The following is a 19,472-nucleotide window of genomic DNA, read 5'->3' as shown; positions in this document are numbered from 1 at the left end:
TGAGCCGTCTCTCTTCACTGCGTACCGCTTAATTAGTGATAGCCTTGGGCCATCTGTCTCTGATTGGGTACCAGTGGAGATTGAATTGCCCACTCAGTCTCCATAAGTTAGATAGGGCTAAATGGCCTCGCCTACTCCCGTATATACGGGAATAAAAAGGCGTTAGCTGATTTTTTTTTTTTGGATACTCTGAAAAAACAATTAAGAAATTTCTTCTGAATCCTCCTAGGCAGTGCACAACAGAGACTATTAATTTTAAAGGTAGCATCTCCATTCCATACATTAGCAGTCTCTAAGAAAATAGCTAAAGTCCTTAAAAAATATAATATCAGGACCTTCTTCACTACACTTCCAAAAATCCGTTCTCTAATCAGCCATCCAAAACCTACTCATCACAACCTTAAGTACCCTGGAGTATATAAATCGTGGTGCAATTGCAATATCCCATACTTTGGTCAAACTAACAAATCTATTGAACAACGAATAGAAGAGCATAAGAGAGACATCTCTTACAAAAGATCTCATGCAACTGCGTTATCCAGTCATGTTCTTTTTTCAAATAATCCTAATGATGACCAACGAAGCCACTCTGTCTGCTGGAATAGATCAGAAAATATCTTTCGCTGTGATGATGAGTTTGAAAGGAAAATCGTAGAATCAAGGGAAATCCTACAGAACCAGGTCCACTTAAACAACAATTTAAGTTATAACATCCCAGATAGCCACGCTGTAGTTATTCAATATTGGCGTTCACGTGAACCTGCACGCACAATTGCAACAAACAATGGCACGCCAGTTGGAACAACTTGAAAAAGTACAACGTTTATATGTATCGATTATGTGAGGCAATTTGTACCTGTAATTTCCAGTTTGTTTAATAATTCAATGTTTATTAGTATTCTTTTCCTTTATAAATACCTGAAGAAGACTGCTATTTGCCGAAACTAGTAGTATGTATCATTAAAATCTTTATATGTTATCTCGGTCTTGTAGTCATTAAATCTATATTTTTTTCAAATGTATAACAACCGAGTAAATGCTGATCATCACACACACACATATATATATATATCTCGATAATATGAAATCGATGGATGAAATCCATCGATTTCATATTATCGATGAAATCGGTGGAAATCGATAATATGAAATCATTAAACTGCTGGGATGAAGCAAGGGGGGGTTTGAAATCACAGTAAGAAATATGTCAGCTGAAGAGAAACTGATGAATAACGGAATAAATTTTCTCGTCTCTTCCGTCTAAGATGGGTTGAGTCTTCTCTTGAGCAGGATCTTCCAGTCTTCTCTATTCCTTGCTGTTCGATAAAGTTCCTTATATGTTCTTCATCCCGAGATGTTCTTTATTAATTTCAGCCAGGTAATTCTTGGTCTTGGTCTTCCCGGTCTTCTTTTTTCAAGAATCTCCAGCTGACAGTCATCTGGAGGGCCCACAACCCCCTGCTGTCGGAATTATACGTGGATAGGCCAAAGTATCGGCACAAGGCTCGACCGGTTCTACTTGTCACCATCCCTTGTCTCCAGAGCCGAGGCAATAAGGCACGTTTCACTTCATTCTAGTGTAAAATATTTACTTTGTCTTTTCATTTATCAGATTATTCATCTGCGTACTTATGAATGAAGCCATTTGGCTTTTAATTTCAGTATTATTTATTTATTTAATGAATGGCTCACACATGAAAAGTTACATTACATTAATCCTTAATATATATGGACATAATAATAGACATATGTACAATAAGAAGACATAATACAGTCATAAAAGAGACACTCAAGAATCAAGAATAGGCTACAACTGAATGTCTAGGTTGATTATCCAGTCGACTGCACTTGGTGTACCATGAATGAAGTCTGGCAGGTTTCCACTGTATGCAACTAGGACACATTCTGCTATAATATGATTAATTGTGTGGCGGCGTGATCCACAGTCGCACCTGGGTGAGGCAATCATGCCCCATTTGTAAAGGTGGTCTGAACATCTGCCATGGTTGGTGCGGATTTGGTTAAGGGCAGACCAAGTTTTCGGAGGTAGGTCAAAACCCGAAGGTATCTCTGTTGGGTCCATTAATTCGTGGAAGATCCCTGTTGAAGTGTTACACCAGGATTCTTTCCACTTGTCCTTCATGTTGAAGCTTGTCTCTGCAAGATTTTTTGCTGTTAAGATTGGAGGGTCCCTTGACTTTAGCCTGTTTATTTCTATGGGTGGGATGTCTTCATGGATTGGAAGATTTTGGATTTCCATGATTTTGCTGTATTGATGTAGAAGAAAGTTGGATCTGCAGATGTATGGAGGCGGGATGTTGCTTAGCACTGGGAGCCAGTAGGTTGGGGTTGATTTTACAGTTCCAGAAATAAGGCGCATAGTGGTGTTAAGCTGGTCATCAACCAAATACACATGGGCGCTGTTCAGCCACACGGGTGAGCAGTATTCAACTGTAGAGAAAACGAGGCCAAGAGCAGTGCAGCGAAGCGTTGTTGCTGAGCCACCCCAAGTATTTCAGTAAAAGAACTACAATGCAAGGAAATATAAGTTGCATGGCTACGGGCGCGGTTAAAAGCTGTAGGAAATGATCAAAACATCCACTGCCTGGTTGTTCAAAAGAGACAGGAACTAAAGAAGAAGGATAAATGCTCTGCATTATGAAGGGAAAACAGACTTACTGAAGGTGTCTCACTTTGCAGCTCTATTCACAGCAAAAGAGACTGATACCATTGAACGAAATAAATTCTTGTCCTTTTCACCCGAATAGATAACTCGAATGGAGGCTGAAGAGATTGATGTCCCCGTTACAACATTGGAATGCAAGCATACAATGAAGTAGTCGTTCTTAACTTTTTTTGCCTGGCGTACCCTTTCAACTATTTGTATGCCGTGGCGCCCCTTGCTCAATTTTACACTAGGTTAATGACTGAATAACATAATTATAATATATTATTACGTAAACTTAAATTACCATCAACATATTTGAACTGATAGTTAATTAAAAATTAATAACTGATACAAATTAATTTTCACTGAAAAAAAGACGTCAACTTATTTCATTTAATAAGCCAATCCTTAATGGCTACCTTGAGCCTGATAATATCCTGCTAATTTTTCAATATCAGGTTCCATGTTTGACAAACGAAGTCTCAAGTCTCCTCTTTCACTAATTTGCAATGTATTTCGTTGCTTAGGTAACAATTGCAACACGACGCTGAATCCTTTCTCGATCAAGTGTGAAGGAAAAGCAATGAGCAATCGTTGTATTTCTTGCCAAAGCTGAGGATATTTGCATTGCATTGAATGTTTGGCCAGAATCTTTCATATAATAGATGATTTAATATTACATACAGATTTGGATTGTTATTGTTCCCATCTTCTGAAACTAAAAGAAGGCTTGATGATGAAATTCAAAGATTTTGATAAGCTTAAAATACCCGATTGGATTATAAATCCATTTCTTTCTGATGCCACTTCTATTCAAATTTGTGTCACGAATTTATTGACTTAAAAAATGATTTTGTACTCAATCCAAATCTGTATGTAACATTAAATCATCTATTATTTCTAGATTTGGAAACTACAGAAAATCTCGTCTTGCAATACTCTGCTTGTAAAATGTTAATTTGCTAATAAAAGCATTTATAATTCCTTTTGCTTTAATGAGATTCATGTTGCTTCCCTGCAATTTGATGTTAACCTAATTTAATTTGGTGAAAATATCGGAAGATATGCGATGTCAACCTTGACCTGTTTTAGCACATTACACATGTTCTCATCACGTGAATTAAGATATTTCAAAATAGTATCGCAGAGATCATTAAAGGGGCGCAGACAGTTTTCATTTAAGAGCCATCTAACTTCAGCTTGGAGCAAAAGACGCTCAAATCCTTCATTTTCAAGGCAAAGTTCCCGAAAAATACGTGTATCCAATGACTGAGCTTTTATTTTATTCAATGCTCTAATAACATCATCCAAATTGTTATGTAGTCTCTCGCTAAGATGTTTTGCAACTACGAGGGTGGTCTGAAAAGTTCTCGGCCTAACAATAAAAAAACGAATATACTGTATAATTTCAAAATTATTTTTATTTTTCAACCTAATCTCCTTTAAGACTAATACATTTATTCCAGCGATGCTCCAACGTTATTATTACGTCCCTGTAATGGTTCTCAGTAAGATCTGAAATACCCCCCTCTACAGCTGCAATCACCTCTTGATTCGAAGAAACACGCCTACCAGCAAGGAAGAGTTTTAGTTTTGGGAAGAGATAACATTCAGAGGGAGCCAAATCTGGGGAATAGGGTGAATGTTCCAACAATTCATAGTGCAGATCCCTTAATTTTCCCATTTCCAAAATACCTTTGTGGGCAGGTGCACTGTTCTGATGAAAGATGATTTGTTTCTTCTGCAAACCGGGTCTTTTCTAACGAAATGTTTCGTCTAATCTGGTTAAAAGATCGGAATAATATTCCCCCGGTTATTGTTTTACCCATTTCAAGATAATTAATAAACAAAATGCCTTTAACATCCCAAAACCGATGCCATGACCTTTCCTGCTGATGGAATCGATTTTGTGTTCTTTGGAGCTGAACAACCGGCTTCTGTCCACTGTTTTGACTGCTGTTTAGATTCTGGTATGAAATAATGAATCCAAGTCTCATCCATAGTAGTAAATCGACGCACAATATCAGCTTTATTCTCGTTAAACGCTTCAAGCACTGTTCAGAGATTTTCATGCGAGTCTTGGATAGATTGGAGTTCTGAGCTAAGGAGAATGGATGTCAATTTAATGTGACAAAATGTAAGGTTATGGATTTTCGGGTGAAAAGATTAGCAGCAGTATAAGTATACCACATTGATGGAACTGTACTCCAGGAAATTGAGGCCAGGGACTTGGGAGTGTTAGTGGATAGGGAGATGAAGTTTAGGGGGCACATTGCAAATGTGGCTAAATCAGCTCATCGATTCACTTGGTTGTTGAAAAATACTTTGACGAGCAAAGACAAGCAAGTTACTGTACCTCTGTACTGAGCCTTGATAAGACTTCATCTCGACTACTGTGCCCAGATTTGGTCAGCTTGGTTTCTTCTTGATGGAGAGGAGGTGCAGAGGATCCAGAGGCGAGTGACCAAGATGATAGCATGTCTATGAAATGAACCTTATGAGAACAGGTTGAAGATTTGTGGGTTGCAGAAATTAGTTGATAGGCGGAAAAGGGGAGATATGATTGAGACATATAAATTGCTAAAGGGTTTCTATAAGATTAATTCAGAGGATATTTTTGAGATCAGGACTGGTGGTGGGAGAACTAGGGGACACCTATGGAAGCTGGGAAAGAGTGTGGTTAGCAAGGGTGTTAAAGCTGGGTTCTTTACTTTTAGAGTGGTAAATGAATGGAATAAGCTACCAGAGTCTGTTGTGGGTGCTATGACGGTGAGTGAGTTCAAGGCAAGGTATGATAGATACTGTGAGAATATCGTATAGTTGTGTGGACATGATGTTTAGGATCTCCCTCGATGAGTCTAAGGACTCCCTGGAGTCTCCCGTAATAATAATAATAATAATAACCTGCTATGAGCCATCTAGGCATCCATCTTGCACAAAGCTTTTTCAATTACAATTCTTCATGCAAAATATATTCTGCAGATTATTTTGAAATGCTTATAGTCTCAGCAATTTCACGCACTTTGACTCGCCGGTCATTCAATAACATATCGTGCACGTGATGAATGATTCCTGGTGTTGTTACACTTTTTGGATGTCCTTCACGTGGATCATCTTGAAGGCTGGTACGGCCACGTTTAAGCTCGGCGGCCCATTTCTTAATTGTCGAAAACGAAGAAGAAGAGTGCCCATAAACTTTTATGAACTTAGAACGAATTTCGTTTGGCGTTAAACCTTCTTTTACAAAGAATTTTGTAACCACACAATACTCAATTTTATCCATTTCAAGGGATACAGACAACACTTTTGCTTCAGACAGCTGTATATAACAAACTACTTGATAGAATCACTTGCAATTTCACATAGATGCTGACAGATGTACCAACTTAGAAAAAAAAAATCTTGCCGATAGTGACGCCATCTATGGTCGAGGCCGAGAACCTTTCAGACCACCCTCACATGTGCTGTCTATGAGGAATGCAGTAAATTGTAAAGATATTTGGAACTGCTTCTTTTAAATGTGCTATAAATCTACTGTGACGACCAATCATAACTGGTGCTCCATCAGTTGCACACAGAATAATATTCATGAGAGGAATGTTTTTAGTATTAAAAAAGGCTTTAACAACCTTAAAAATTGTAGAATGTTTTGTTTCAATTTTCAGTAGTTCAGGAAATAGAAACTCTTCAATAATTTCTTCATTAGCATTTATTAAAACGCAAGTAGGCTATTAACAAAGCTTCGTTGTCTCATCGAGTTGCAAAGAAAATTCTATGTTTTTTTTTAATCATTGCAAAGTTTTTTTTTTTTTTTTTTTCAATGTCCTTTGCCATTTTGTCAATTCTTGTTGATACTGAACTATTGCTGAAAGGAATTGACGGCGTGATATTACTTTTACCTTGGCCAATATCTAAAATCTAAAACGTGATATTACTTTTACCTTGGCCAATATCTAAAATCTAAAACTTCATTTATAGCCTATAAGATGAGTTTTACCAATAGTATGTGGCTTTCCACATTTGGCAATTAATTTTGAAAGTTTGTAAGACACAAGTCTCTTCTCTCTTGTTGGTTACTTCGTTTTGCAACCAACCCTTAAATCCATGACGAGTTTTAAATTTAGTTTTTAATTCGCGAAAGTACTTCACATCTTTTTTTTTTTTTTGCTTTATTTGGATGCTTTGCTCTTAAATGCTCAATCATTCTTGAAGGCTTCGTCCCTTCGTATGAGAAAGTCTTTTCACATATTAACAACACTGGTAACTGTCATTATTTATAGACGGAATAACTCCATAATTTAAATATTTACTGAATATTGACGACACTTTCTTTTTTCACTAATTTTAATGGGCTATAGTGCTACATAATATCAACGAAGTGAGCCACGCGATATCACGGGCCAGATGTAAACTGCAAACGATGGTTTTCAGATAGGCGTTAGAAAAAGTAGCAGATAAAGCTTATAAAAGTATTGGATTCTGTTAAAAATAGCCCAAAATAATTATTTTCAATGTAAAATTCAGACCAAAAAGTAGCCCAATTACTTTCAATGTAAAAATTCTAAAAAATAAATAGTGAATAAATTTGAACAGTATTGCCAGACATACAATATTCAGAACAGTGTTGTCAAGCATACAATATAAACAGGGATGCTAGATTAAATACGGAATTTTTTTTGCTTTTATTATATTAGTAGTATTATAACGCTTACCGCGCCCCCTAACCGCTTACCTCCCCTTCAGCGTTCACATCCCCCCCCGGGGGGGGCGCTACCGCTCAAGTTAAGAACCATTTCAATAAAACATCTCCAAAAGGAAAATTTCCCGGAGCAAATGGTTTAACTGGTGAATTCTACAAAAGATATTTTCAAAAATTTGAAAACTTGTTTATGAGGATGATTAAACAAATGTTAGAAACAGGCAAAATCAGAAAACTTCAACAGTGGATACATCACCTTAATACCAAAAGTTTCCGATCCAGAAACACAGAAGGATATAAAAAAATGGAGAGGTATAACACTGTTAAATACAGATTATAAAATAATTTCAAAAATTCTCACAAACAGAATACAGAGATTTCTACAGAAACTTGTATTGCCTAACAAGCATGTACAGTTAAAGGAAAATATATGACATACCACAACACATCTTAGATGTATATAATATACGAATACTATCACTTGACCAACAGACCATGCCTACTACTAAGTCTAGACATTGAAAGAGCTTTTAACACAGTGAGCCCTGAATACATCTTTGAAGTAATAAAAGAAATAGGATTTAGAGCAAACTTCAAGAACTGGTTAAAAATATTTTATGAAAATGAAAATGGAATAATCATAAATAAAAAACTCTCCGCACCTGTTCAAATCAATTGTTCAGTACGACAAAGTGATCATCTCTCTCTCTCTCTCTCTCTCTCTCTCTCTCTCTCTAAGGCCCTCTTTGTATTAGTACTTGAACCACTAATTAGAGTAATAAACAAATAAAAATAATTCAAGGAACAAATATTCATGGAGAAAGCAAAGCAAAATTGCTAGCTTATGCCGATGACATAACACTCACTATAGAAAATGAAAAATCCATGAAGGAAACAATAAGAATGTTGGACTGCTTTGCAAAGGCCTCAACTCTTAGGATGAACCTGCCGAAGTCTTGCTGTTTGGTGGTCGGCGACTGGGAAAAAGGAACCTAAAATACCGGCGGTAATGTTGAGAAAAAACTACTTTCCAGTATTAGGAATAAAAATTGGAGGCCCAGGCATATATGTAGATCAATGGAAAGAGTTTTATGAAGCCACATTAAAAAACAAAATTAATAATATGTGAAATAGACGCCTTTCTGTGAGAGGCAAAGCTAGGATTTCAAATATGTATACTTAGCCTCTCGATTGTGGTACAAAATACGTAACGTTCCATACCATGGACAATGGGCAGATAAAATTCATATGCTCTTTGCGCAGTGGCGGCTCGTACATAAGCACTGCGACACTGTAGCACCCCCAAGGAAAAAATGAAAAAATTAAATTTTGTTTGTGTTTATGAATAATAACAATGCTTACAACATTATATAAATGCAATACAACATGTTAAAGGTTACAGCTGATGTTCTGACATTGATTGAATAGTTAATAATTGGAATTGTTCTATTAACGCTTTAGATTACGAAACAAATGCACTGCGATCTAATGCAGTGTCGGAATTATCACATTCGGCCAATTGCAGCTAGACTCGCCGATATTCCTTTGCATTTCTCATTACACGTAACAAGTGATTCCGATACTGCTCGTTTGGGTAGGGTATGTATGCTTGGGTGCGTTATTTCTGTGAGATACGAAACTTTTATTATTGGTGCGTGTTCGTGGTGAGGGTGAACTATTTTTTGTAAATCTTATTTTATTTTGTTAAAATAACATATAATGATTTATTTATTATAGATACAAGGCTGAATTATAACGAGTGTCACTGTTGAAAATATGAAAATAATTATTATTTCAGACATTAAATACGAATGTTAGGGTTAGGGAGCACGAGATGGCGGCACTTGTTGAGCCGTCACTCTTCACCGCATGCCGCTTAATTAGTGATAGCCTTGGGCCAGCTATCTCTGATTGGCTACCAGTGAAGATTGAACTGCCCACTCAGTCTCCAAAAGTTAGATAGGGCTAAACACGGCCTCGCCTACTCCCTATATACAAGAATAAAAAGGCGTTAGCTGATTTTTTTTTTTGAATTTTTTCAATTATCCTTACAGGAAACAAATGCACTGGGATTTAACGCAGTGTGAGAATTATCGCGCCAATTGCAACTAGACTCGTCGATATTCGTTTACGCGTGTCATTGCACGTTACAAGTGATCCCGACACTGCTCGTTTGGGTAGTGTATCGTATGCTTGTGCCCATTATTTCTGAGATACGAAACTTTTATTATTAGTATTTTTTCGTGGTGAGGGGGAAATATTTTTAATAAAGCAATTTTTTAATATGTAAATTTATTTATTAATAAATTGGTTACTGATTAAGAAAAAAATAATTTTTTATTATTTTTTATTTTTTATATGCAGCACCCCCACTTAAAATTTTCACCGGCCGCCACTGTCTTTGCGACATATATATGGGGTTCACAATATGAACCAATGCGCCATACAACACTCCTCCACGAAATAGAAGCTGGAGATCTTGGTCTAGATATACACCTAAAAACATTAAATACGAATGTTTTTAGGTGTTTATTAATAATCGGAGCCATAACTGCAGCAAAAGCACATAATACATGATATCAGGGATACGCGATTGCTTTTTAACAAAAATGCCTTCCTGACAAAGTCATCAGCTCTCTTCCTTCGATCAAAAAAGACCATCAAGAATGTTTACTGAAATGGTTGAAGGATACCAGTTTATAGAAGAAAATTACGGCATTCAGAAGTTACACGTACCTAATCAAAAGCAATATATGGAAAGCTATCTAGAACCATTTTCATACTCAACATCGAGAACAAAAAAGAGGAGAGATCAAACTAAGCTCAGTCTTAAACAATGTATTTCGTATTTCAATAAGTTTGTTCTATAAAAGATTTTTCTTTAAAGTTCATCATGCATGTTTGCCAACCAAAATGTAATTTACGGAAAAAGGAATACCGCTGGATGGTCTTACAACCTGTCAGTTCTGTAAACAGCCAGAAACACTTAAACACACGAGGATTTATTGTAAAAAAGCAAAAGAAATCTGGAGTCTTGTGAAACAATGGATGCTGCTGAATCATATAAATGAAAACTTAATATTTTGGCTAAACGAGAAAAATTTAAGCAGAGTGCAAACAATTATAATTATTATAACTATGTTTACTATTTGAACATATAGGTGTGAAAATATGACAAAATAGGCGGTGCAAATATACAAACAAATTTCCATCGATACCTTCAAGATGTCATGAGGAACTCTGTCCTTTTGAAAAAGATGAACGCAGATGAATGGGAGTCCTTAGGAATTCACTTGCATCAAATTAACCAAGACTACCTTTCAGATAGCTCAAAGAACAGAAACAGAAAGAACCTTGTGTGTGTGTGTGTGTGTGTGTGTGTGTGTGTGTGTGTGTGTGTGTGTGTGTGTAAGAGAGAGAAGCATCAGCTAATAAGACAATTTCTGGAATGCTAAATGAACTTTAAGAAATCAAAATATGTAATCAAATAACAGTGTGTTAAAAGAGCTAACAATCAAATAACAGTAAAACAAAGGTGTTAAGAGTTAAAACCTGAATGTAGCTAATAATGTAATTAATGTCATGTAACTATTCACTGTTAATGACTATGAAAAGTAAATTCACAAAATGAATTACTTGTAACAAATAGTAATATCCTTAAGGAGGTTAAAGCATATGTAAATATACGATTTTCCTCCCAGAAACTCGGGTTTTTCATCCCGTAAACTCAAGAAAATCGACCGTAGTACCCACATTATTTCAGACAGTGATAGACATGGGCCAGCTATCTCTAATTGGCTACCAGTGGAGATTGAACTGCCCACTCAGTCTCCAAAAGCTCGATAGGGTATAAAGGCCTCGCCTACTCCCTATAATGGAATAAAAGGCGTTAACTGATTTATTTATTCTTTTATCTTATTTAAAGTCTACTCAGTGGAAGTGGCTCTAAAGTCTTCTGCGCTTGGTCGCTCAAAGTTAGACTAAGGTTCAAGTCTAGTCGCCGACTGGAGGAAATTTTTCTAAGACTATCTTCGAGTGGTTCCCGAATTAGTCGATCTCGGACACGGACAAGCATGTTTTTCATCCACTAAACTCAAGAACCCAAAAAAACTCAAATTGACCGTAGTACCCACATTATTTCAGACGGTAACATATCCTATTAGAGTTAGGCACCAAGAGATGGAAGCACTTGTTTGCTGGTCTCTTCATCAGTAGCCGCCTATAATTGGTGATGGACATGGGTAAGCTATCTCTGATTGGCTACCAGTGAATATTGAACTGCCCACTCAGTCTCCAAAAAACTATACACGGTATAAAGGCCTCGCCTACTTCCTATAAGAGAACAAAAAGCGTTAGCTGATTTTTTAAAATTTTCTAGTACCGTATATATAAACCATTTCCTGAGCTGAAGGTAATCAGATGTTAATTAGAAGTGATGACAATGATACTTGATGAAAAACTGACATACTGTGCCACGAAACCTGGATGGGCATACTGTACCCCCCTCCCCACATAGTTTCAAATAGGAACACAAAGAGCTTGGTTTTAATATTGTATATGGCAGTGTTTCTCAACCTGTGGTCTGCGGACCACAGGTGGTCCGGGAAGATGGGACAGGTGGTTCATAGGCAGACTTAAATGAATTAAATAACTATATATTTTGTAATTATCCAAACAAATTAAAATTGAATAAGTAAAAATTATTGAAATCAAATGGAGACTTTAAAAAACAACAAATAGTGTCAGAATGTTCAAAGGCGGAAGCAATAAAACAACTATATTGTTGTTTTATTGCTTCTATATGAAGTGAACAACTATATTGTTGTTCGCTTCACCCCTCTTTTATTACTCGTCATTCTGGCACTACAATAATTTGTAGTGGCAGAATGACGAATAATAAGAGGGGTGAAGAGAACAACAATATAGTTTTATTGCTTCCACTTTCCCTTGCTGTTTGTCAGATTTGAAGTGAACATGTCTTATCCACATTTCAACCAATTGCTTGTTGTTTATTGATTTTTATTACTGATGGTTTTTCTCCTTCAACCAAGGCTCAGTATATCTTCAGAAGTGCTAAATGATACCTGGACAAAGTGTGTCGTGAGTTAACCCCAGTATTTATATATTTATATATTTTTCGGACACGTTTTTTAATAATGGAAAAGTGACTTAGAACTAGGACTTTGAAAAGAAGAGCAAATGGAACAGGTGATGCTAACCCTAATCGTGATACACCTGTTGTAACGGCGAGTAAATCTGATACTATTAAAGTAGAAGAAACAAGCAGTTCAAAGAAAAAAATACAGTAGGAAATATAACAGTTCATATTTGAAATTTGGGTTTACTTGGTGTGGAGATGAAAGTGAACAGAAACCTCAATGTGTTTTGTGTTATGAAGTGTTGTCGAACGAGTGCATGAAACCAGCAAAACTCAGACATTTAGAAACTAAACATTGTGATGTGAAAAATAAGCAAATTGAAAAGAAAAAAAAAACAATTTCTGCGACATTGTGCATCATTTGTAACACTGATGTTAAAATGATGCACAGTTAATATGTTATGTAAGATATGTGCATGATAACAATATTCACGACGATATTCTGTTTTATAGAACTTTGTCATCCCAAACAACTAGAGAAGAAATATTTCACACTCTCAATAATTACATAATACAAAGGGATCCAGTGGGAAAAATGCATGTGCTTCTGTTTTGGATGGAGCTTGCGTCTTTACAGGCAGGCATAGTTGGGGTTGTTTCTATGGTCAAGGAAGTTGCTCCGGATATGAATCGGGTATATTGTCTCATATATAGGGAAAGGTTGGCCTCCAAAGGAATGCCACCAGAATTTAAAACTGCTATACAATACTGTAAAGCTAGTTAATTTTATTAAGACTCGACCGCTAAATAACAGGTTATTTTCAGAATTCTGTGATGAAATGGACAGTGAATATATACAACTATTGCTTCATTCTGATATTTGCTTCCAGGGGCAAAGTACTAACAACTTATTTCAATTAAGGCACGAACTTTTATTGTTTGTAAATGAACGTAATTCTAATTTTGCATTACTCCTTGTTGATGAAGCATGGTTATCAACACTATCCTATCTTTCAGACATTTTTTTTCGAAATTAAATGAACTAAATCCCTCCCTTCAGGGAAATTCTTTAACTGTTCTTGATGCCTAGGACAAAATAAAGGCATTCGAGAAAGAATCTTCTTTTACATAACCAATGTTCTGCATTAGTTATTTAAAAGAAAGATAATTTGCACCTTTTCCAACATTCGATTCCTTTTTAGTAGAAAATTATCTTTTTGTTGATTCTGAGTTTCTGGAAAGGGTTTGTGATCACCTCAAATCTCTGAAACAGAATTTTGAAACATATTTTCCAAATAACTTTTATAAGAAATTTCTGTGGGTTCGAAGTCCATTTCAGGCTTATAGTCACGAGAACGACCTTTCGTTATCGAAAAAAGAACAGTTAATTCAGCTTTCAAGTGACATTGGGCTTAAAATGCAATTCTATGATCTCGGTTTGGCTCAATTCTGAATCTCACCTTCAGTGAGAAGTGAATTTCTCGAATTATCTGAAGAAGCACTGAAAATCGTCATGCAGTTTTCTACCGCCTATCTTTGTGAAAAAGGATTTTCGACGCTCCTTCAAATAAAAACAAAATACATAAATCGTCTTAGTGTGTGTGTGTGTGTGTGTGTGTGTGTGTGTGTGTGTGTGTGTGTGTGTGTGTGTGTGTGTGTGTGTGTGTGTGTGTGTGTGTGTGTGTGTGTGTGTGTGTGTGTGTGTGTCGATCTTCCACTGAAGTTGACCAATATTGAGCCAGATATCAAGCAACTCTGCAAAGGCCGAGAAGCTGAACCATCTCATTAAAAGTAAGGAGTAATATTTATATCATATTATTTATTTGGACTACAGTTTCTTCCGATTATTATCGTTACTGACTTTGGAATTAATCCATTTCCAAAATCGGGGATGAACACACATCACACATCACAACGTAACGAATACAAGCAGCACACAGGACTGATATAAATAAAACCACCACACGATTAATGAATCTGCCAGATTTACGATGACCACTGTTGTGCCTCTGGATAAAACAGGATGGATATAATTAAAACCACCATAATAACACGATTAGTACAAATTACATGCGTATGGTATATACGGCATACGGTCGTGGTCGGAAAAATGCGCACGACCACGTGGATGGCACTTTGAGAATGACATCATGGATTGGACTGTTTATAGATATTGGAAATGACCTCATATAACAGGATGTCTTAAATTTTTTTGCTGGCCATGGAAAACTCCTCAGGGAAATAAGGCAATTCATATCAGCTGGATGAGTGAAATGTTTGGGTATATGCAGGGGATGGTTTGGACAGGACAAGGGATGTCATTCATGATGGAATCCATGGATGTCAATTCGTATTCAGTATTATGATGAATGGAGTAAGATAAGAACAACATTTTTCCCGTCTCACAACGCACTTAGCGAATGGAACAGTTTGTGGGACTAGCTTCATGAGTATGGGCAGATGAATGAGGATATTTTTAAAATATAAAAGTTGCTGTGGGTAGATAAATTGGGATTAAATATAAACATCGTTATGGGAAGATGAATGAAGGTATCAGCAGGACAGCGCTGACATTCCCCATTTATTTGCCTATGGTACGAACGGCGCTAAAAATGTTGTTGTGGAGTGAGCTTAATGGGGATATCAGCGGGACGGCGCTGAAATGCTCATTCATTTGCCCACAGCAAATCGGAAACTGATACCTTTATTTGTTTAATAAAAATTAAAACTTTGTTCAGTGATGATACACTTTTAGTCGTTACTTCCAACTTAATTATGTTTCCATATGTATTTGTAAATGTTTATGTATATGAAAAATGTATATGTATATGTAAATATAATATGTAACTGTTGTGTTTAAATAAGTAAATATAATATGTATATGCACATGTTGTAAATGTATATGTAAATATTGGTAATCCCCATATACATTTTTTTTAAAAAAATTACCTAACTTATTGGTCCGTAGAATTGTTTTAGGCATTTTACTGGTCCTTGGGTTTAGAAAGGTTGAGAAACGCTGGTATATGGTATTGTAGTGTATCCTTTGGTTTGTTCCCTGCAGTTGAGAAAGTCGGTCGCGTCTGAGAGACGGCTTTGGGGCCTTTATACCATGTCTAGATTTAGCTTATCACGCAACATCTCCCAATAAAGTGCTATATTTGTTGTCATATCCTTTGTTTCATAAGGATGGTCATTGAGAAATCTAGAAAATATAAGCATCACTTTTGCTATTAAAAGTTAAAATTTTTATTCAAGTATATATAATATATATATAAAGGCAACTTTTTCTTGACTGGTGACGGCGTGTGCTGTGTTACATGCAGAGTTTCTATTGCCGGCGGATGTGTAGTAGCTAGTACTCTCTGAAATGTTAGTTTGAAAGGTGATTACATATATTAGATATCAGATCTCATCCATAAGCCATTTATGAAGCCATTCTGTGTGAATTTTATGGAGGTAAAGTCAGTTATGAATGGTTTTATATGCCAAATCATGACTAATATGTAGTTAGTTTTACCACTTCGTAGTCCATTAGGTTGTCATAGGGGAAAAGCAATTGCTTTGAGGGAGGGCACTGCTCTACAACTCTCCGTCTCCACCACTCCACTAACCGCAGCTACCTTCATCATGTACACCAGCGCCATCTACCGCCGACCACCACCACTATTTTCACAGACAATCACAAACATCCATGCCCACAGCGGGATTCGAACCCGCAGCCTTTTGGCTGGAGAGCGGATATGCTAACCACTCGGCCAACCAGGCCGGTTATCTTCCCGTTTTCAGAATAATGGGTGATGACTTTTAAGTGTTCTCATTAATTTTTTATGTAGACGGAAGCCCTGCTTCTTCTTTGTCTGTAATACTTGTTCCGACTCTATTGGTAAGGAAACATTTTGACTGGGACAAAACACTTGTTATCATAATTGCTTCGGATCTTCAACGAATTTCAGCACCAGCTAAAGCGCCGCCTCTGTAGTGCGATCGGGGGGGGGGGAGGACACAAAGAAATTAACGCGATGGCAGTTCACAAAACACCTGGGTTCAAATCGAGTGATAATTGGTCTCACACGAAAAGTGAAGGATTTAAATCCTGGAAAAAAAAAAAAGTTGAAGAACAAAAACCGACCTTTTGTCATTTATTGCTTTGGCCGGCAATCCAACTAATGCCAAAATGACCCATTAGATTTCAGTCCATAAAAATGGAATCACAGCACATTGTTCTTCATTAGTGAATAGAATTACCATAATTCAGCAAGTCAACTAATTAGTGAAAGTCAAATACAGTATTTCATTTTAATAACAATGATGTTTCATGTTTGGTTTGGCAAAGTTTGGTCAGTAAGACCAGGCAAAAATAAATGATTAAATAAAAATAAAACAGATAAAATAAGTATGCATAATTTCTAATATCCAAGTGTAATTTAAAGTATAATTAAAAATTTGGGATCAAAAGAGCATTATTATACTTTTGCACAGGTATATTATTATTATTGTACCCGTGTAATTAAATTACTAAATAAATTAATGAAATAAACATATAATTTCGAAAATTATAAAAATAAATTACTATCATGTGCCTTTGCAACCATGTACAATGTTTCTGGTGGCAAATTGCTTGATTATAGGGGGAAGACAAAACAAAACTTTCCTGAAACGCAAAAATAATACAAGCATTAGGGCTATGATCACGAGATAGAATAGTAATAGTTTACTATTACTCTTACCCACGTGCCTTGCACCACATTGCTAGCCATGAGTTTAGTTGTTGGTGACGACTATGGATGGAGATTACCTGGCAGCGATTTTCAAAAGTCAGTTCAAGAAAAAAAAAAAGTTCATCCTAATCCCTTTTAAGAAAAAAGAAGGCGTTAGAAGATTTTGTTATTTTTAATTGCTTATTAAACTATCTGAGCATTAAACATTTTCTATATCAGTTGGAAGTAGGTTCAATTCTTGTGCTAGAGCAATAAAAAAGCAGTGTGTGTGTGTGTGTGTGTGTGTGTGTGTGTGTGTGTGTGTGTGTGTGTGTGCGTGCGCGCGCGCTATCACATATGTACGTGTTATTTGTAATTTAAACTTTACCTTTAATTAAAAAAACAATTAACGATTGCTGCTTTTGAATCACGTGACCATCCCCATTCTGTACGTCACACATTAAATATCTCTTGTAATTCAATCATTGGTTACATGATGATAGATATTTAAAATATACATAAATATTCTTTTATCCTAAACAATTCTAAATTATAATATATTCTTACTGATTAGTTTATCATCATCATCATCATCTTCTTTTGCAGTCACATCAACGATTAATAGTCTTATAACTTCGTTAACAGCATCTTCTACAGAAAGATTGCGATTTTGAATAGTCTCTGAATTCTCGTTGCATTTAGCCTAAAGAATATATTTAGCAACATTATAACATCGCACGCATAAAATCCATCCTAGAAAAATACATTTAGAATGCAATTTTGTCACGCCACGAAATACGAAATATTGTAAGTAGATAATACCATTAGAAATGCTGAATCGTATGTATAGAAATAACCATAGTATTTGCCAAAAGTTTTCGAAATTTTTAACTAAATATATTCTCTATTCCCTAATTAAAATAAGCACTGCTATAATGGAAAATATCCTTTATAAAGTATAGGGGTAAGAAAAATTGCATACTTTACATATTATTTTCTAGTTTACCTGAACTCTTGATAAAAATTCTTCTATTGTATCTGGTTCATACCCGGGAAGATAACACAATTGAACTCGGCTCATTGTTATTAATACTTCATCAGCTCTATGCAACAAGATCTTATCGGCACTGTTAACAAAAGATTCGTTATTTAGAATATATCAATAGCATCATCATCATCTCTCTCTCTCTCTCTCTCTCTCTCTCTCTCTCTCTCTCTCTCTCTCTCATTTTTTCGCTCGCTCTTGAAGATGGAAAATAGTGGATAATGTTAATGAATAATTTGCCAATCTTTTGGTTGGAAAAGATCTGCGTTTGATTCTGGTCACTTGGCTTATAAAGATATCTTTCTAGGGAGTTCTGTGAGTAAAATTGTTCTGCATTCTCACGAGATCAGCTAATTTCTATTAGGCTGAAAAATTCCTCGCGTCCTGAAGAGGATTCGAATCCACAACTTTCGAACTGAGTGAAAAGTGTAGCGACGTCTTTAAGAATACGTTAGTGTGGCTCCCCATATGTAAGAAACATTTCTTCAGAACTAGGGGATTTTTTTTTTAAATTATTTCCAATCGAAATTATCCGATCTCATATCGGCTAACTGAAGATTTTCATTCACGAACAGACAAGCCAGTGGAAACCATACAGTGAGATCAGACAATAGTTTGGAATAATATAAGACCTGAAAACCAAGCTCTGTGTTGAATATGCCTAATCAGAAACTAAATTAGCAGTGAGAACATCGGAGACTTCATCCAAGGAAATAAAAAAAACAATCCCAGAATGATGTAGTAAATAGGAAACTGTGATAGGTAGATTCCTAGGCAAGTGATCACAGGTCAACCCCAAGGGCTGTTTTAGAACCATCCCCCAATACAAAAAATCAGTCAATCATGATAATATTACGGGTATTTCTAAAGTGGTATGAATAGTTTAGCCATGCTTTATACTGCACAAAGAAGATTTTGTGTGTGTGTGTGTGTGTGTGTGTGTGTGTGTGTGTGTGTGTGTGTGTGTGTGTGTGTGTGTGTGTGTGTGTGTGTGTGTGTCTTTCTTAACAAACATTTTATTATAGTCCTTATAAGGACTGGCTTAAAGGGGCGAAGCAAGAATGCTTTTCATCTTCCCCGTTATCTGTAGAGGACAGTGTAGGGATAAGGTGTTATTGAGCTATTAGAGCTCTGATAATGGCAGGAAGGTAACAGCAATAGCCGAGCCTCAGTTTGAACTTCATTGGCTACAGCATTGCCATCCATTACCCTCCAAGGGTATTAATCACCGCCCCGTTCTTAACAAACATTGCTTAGAACAT

The 19,472-nt window shown here is 36.2% G+C and overlaps 1 protein-coding gene across 1 annotated transcript in view; it reads right to left on the bottom strand.

Annotated features, from left to right (window-relative positions):
• The window catches only part of LOC150110257 (dynein axonemal heavy chain 5-like), a 972,373-nt gene that overhangs the window by 880,367 nt on the left and 72,534 nt on the right, over positions 1 to 19,472 (bottom strand). The window contains exons 16-17 of the mRNA XM_090394637.1: positions 18,172 to 18,292; positions 3,088 to 3,319 (exon numbers count right to left, since the gene is read on the bottom strand). Coding sequence (XP_090250763.1) covers positions 3,088 to 3,319; positions 18,172 to 18,292 — 353 coding nt within the window. The remainder of the gene's footprint in view (positions 1 to 3,087; positions 3,320 to 18,171; positions 18,293 to 19,472) is intronic.

This window comes from Typopeltis vanoorti, chromosome 1 (genome assembly GCF_054136105.1).
Source record: "Typopeltis vanoorti isolate ZY-2024b chromosome 1, IOZ_Tvanoo_1.0, whole genome shotgun sequence".
NCBI lineage: Eukaryota > Metazoa > Arthropoda > Arachnida > Uropygi > Thelyphonidae > Typopeltis > Typopeltis vanoorti.
The sequence above is the reverse complement of the archived record's forward strand: the minus strand, read 5'-3'. Positions and strand labels throughout refer to the sequence as shown.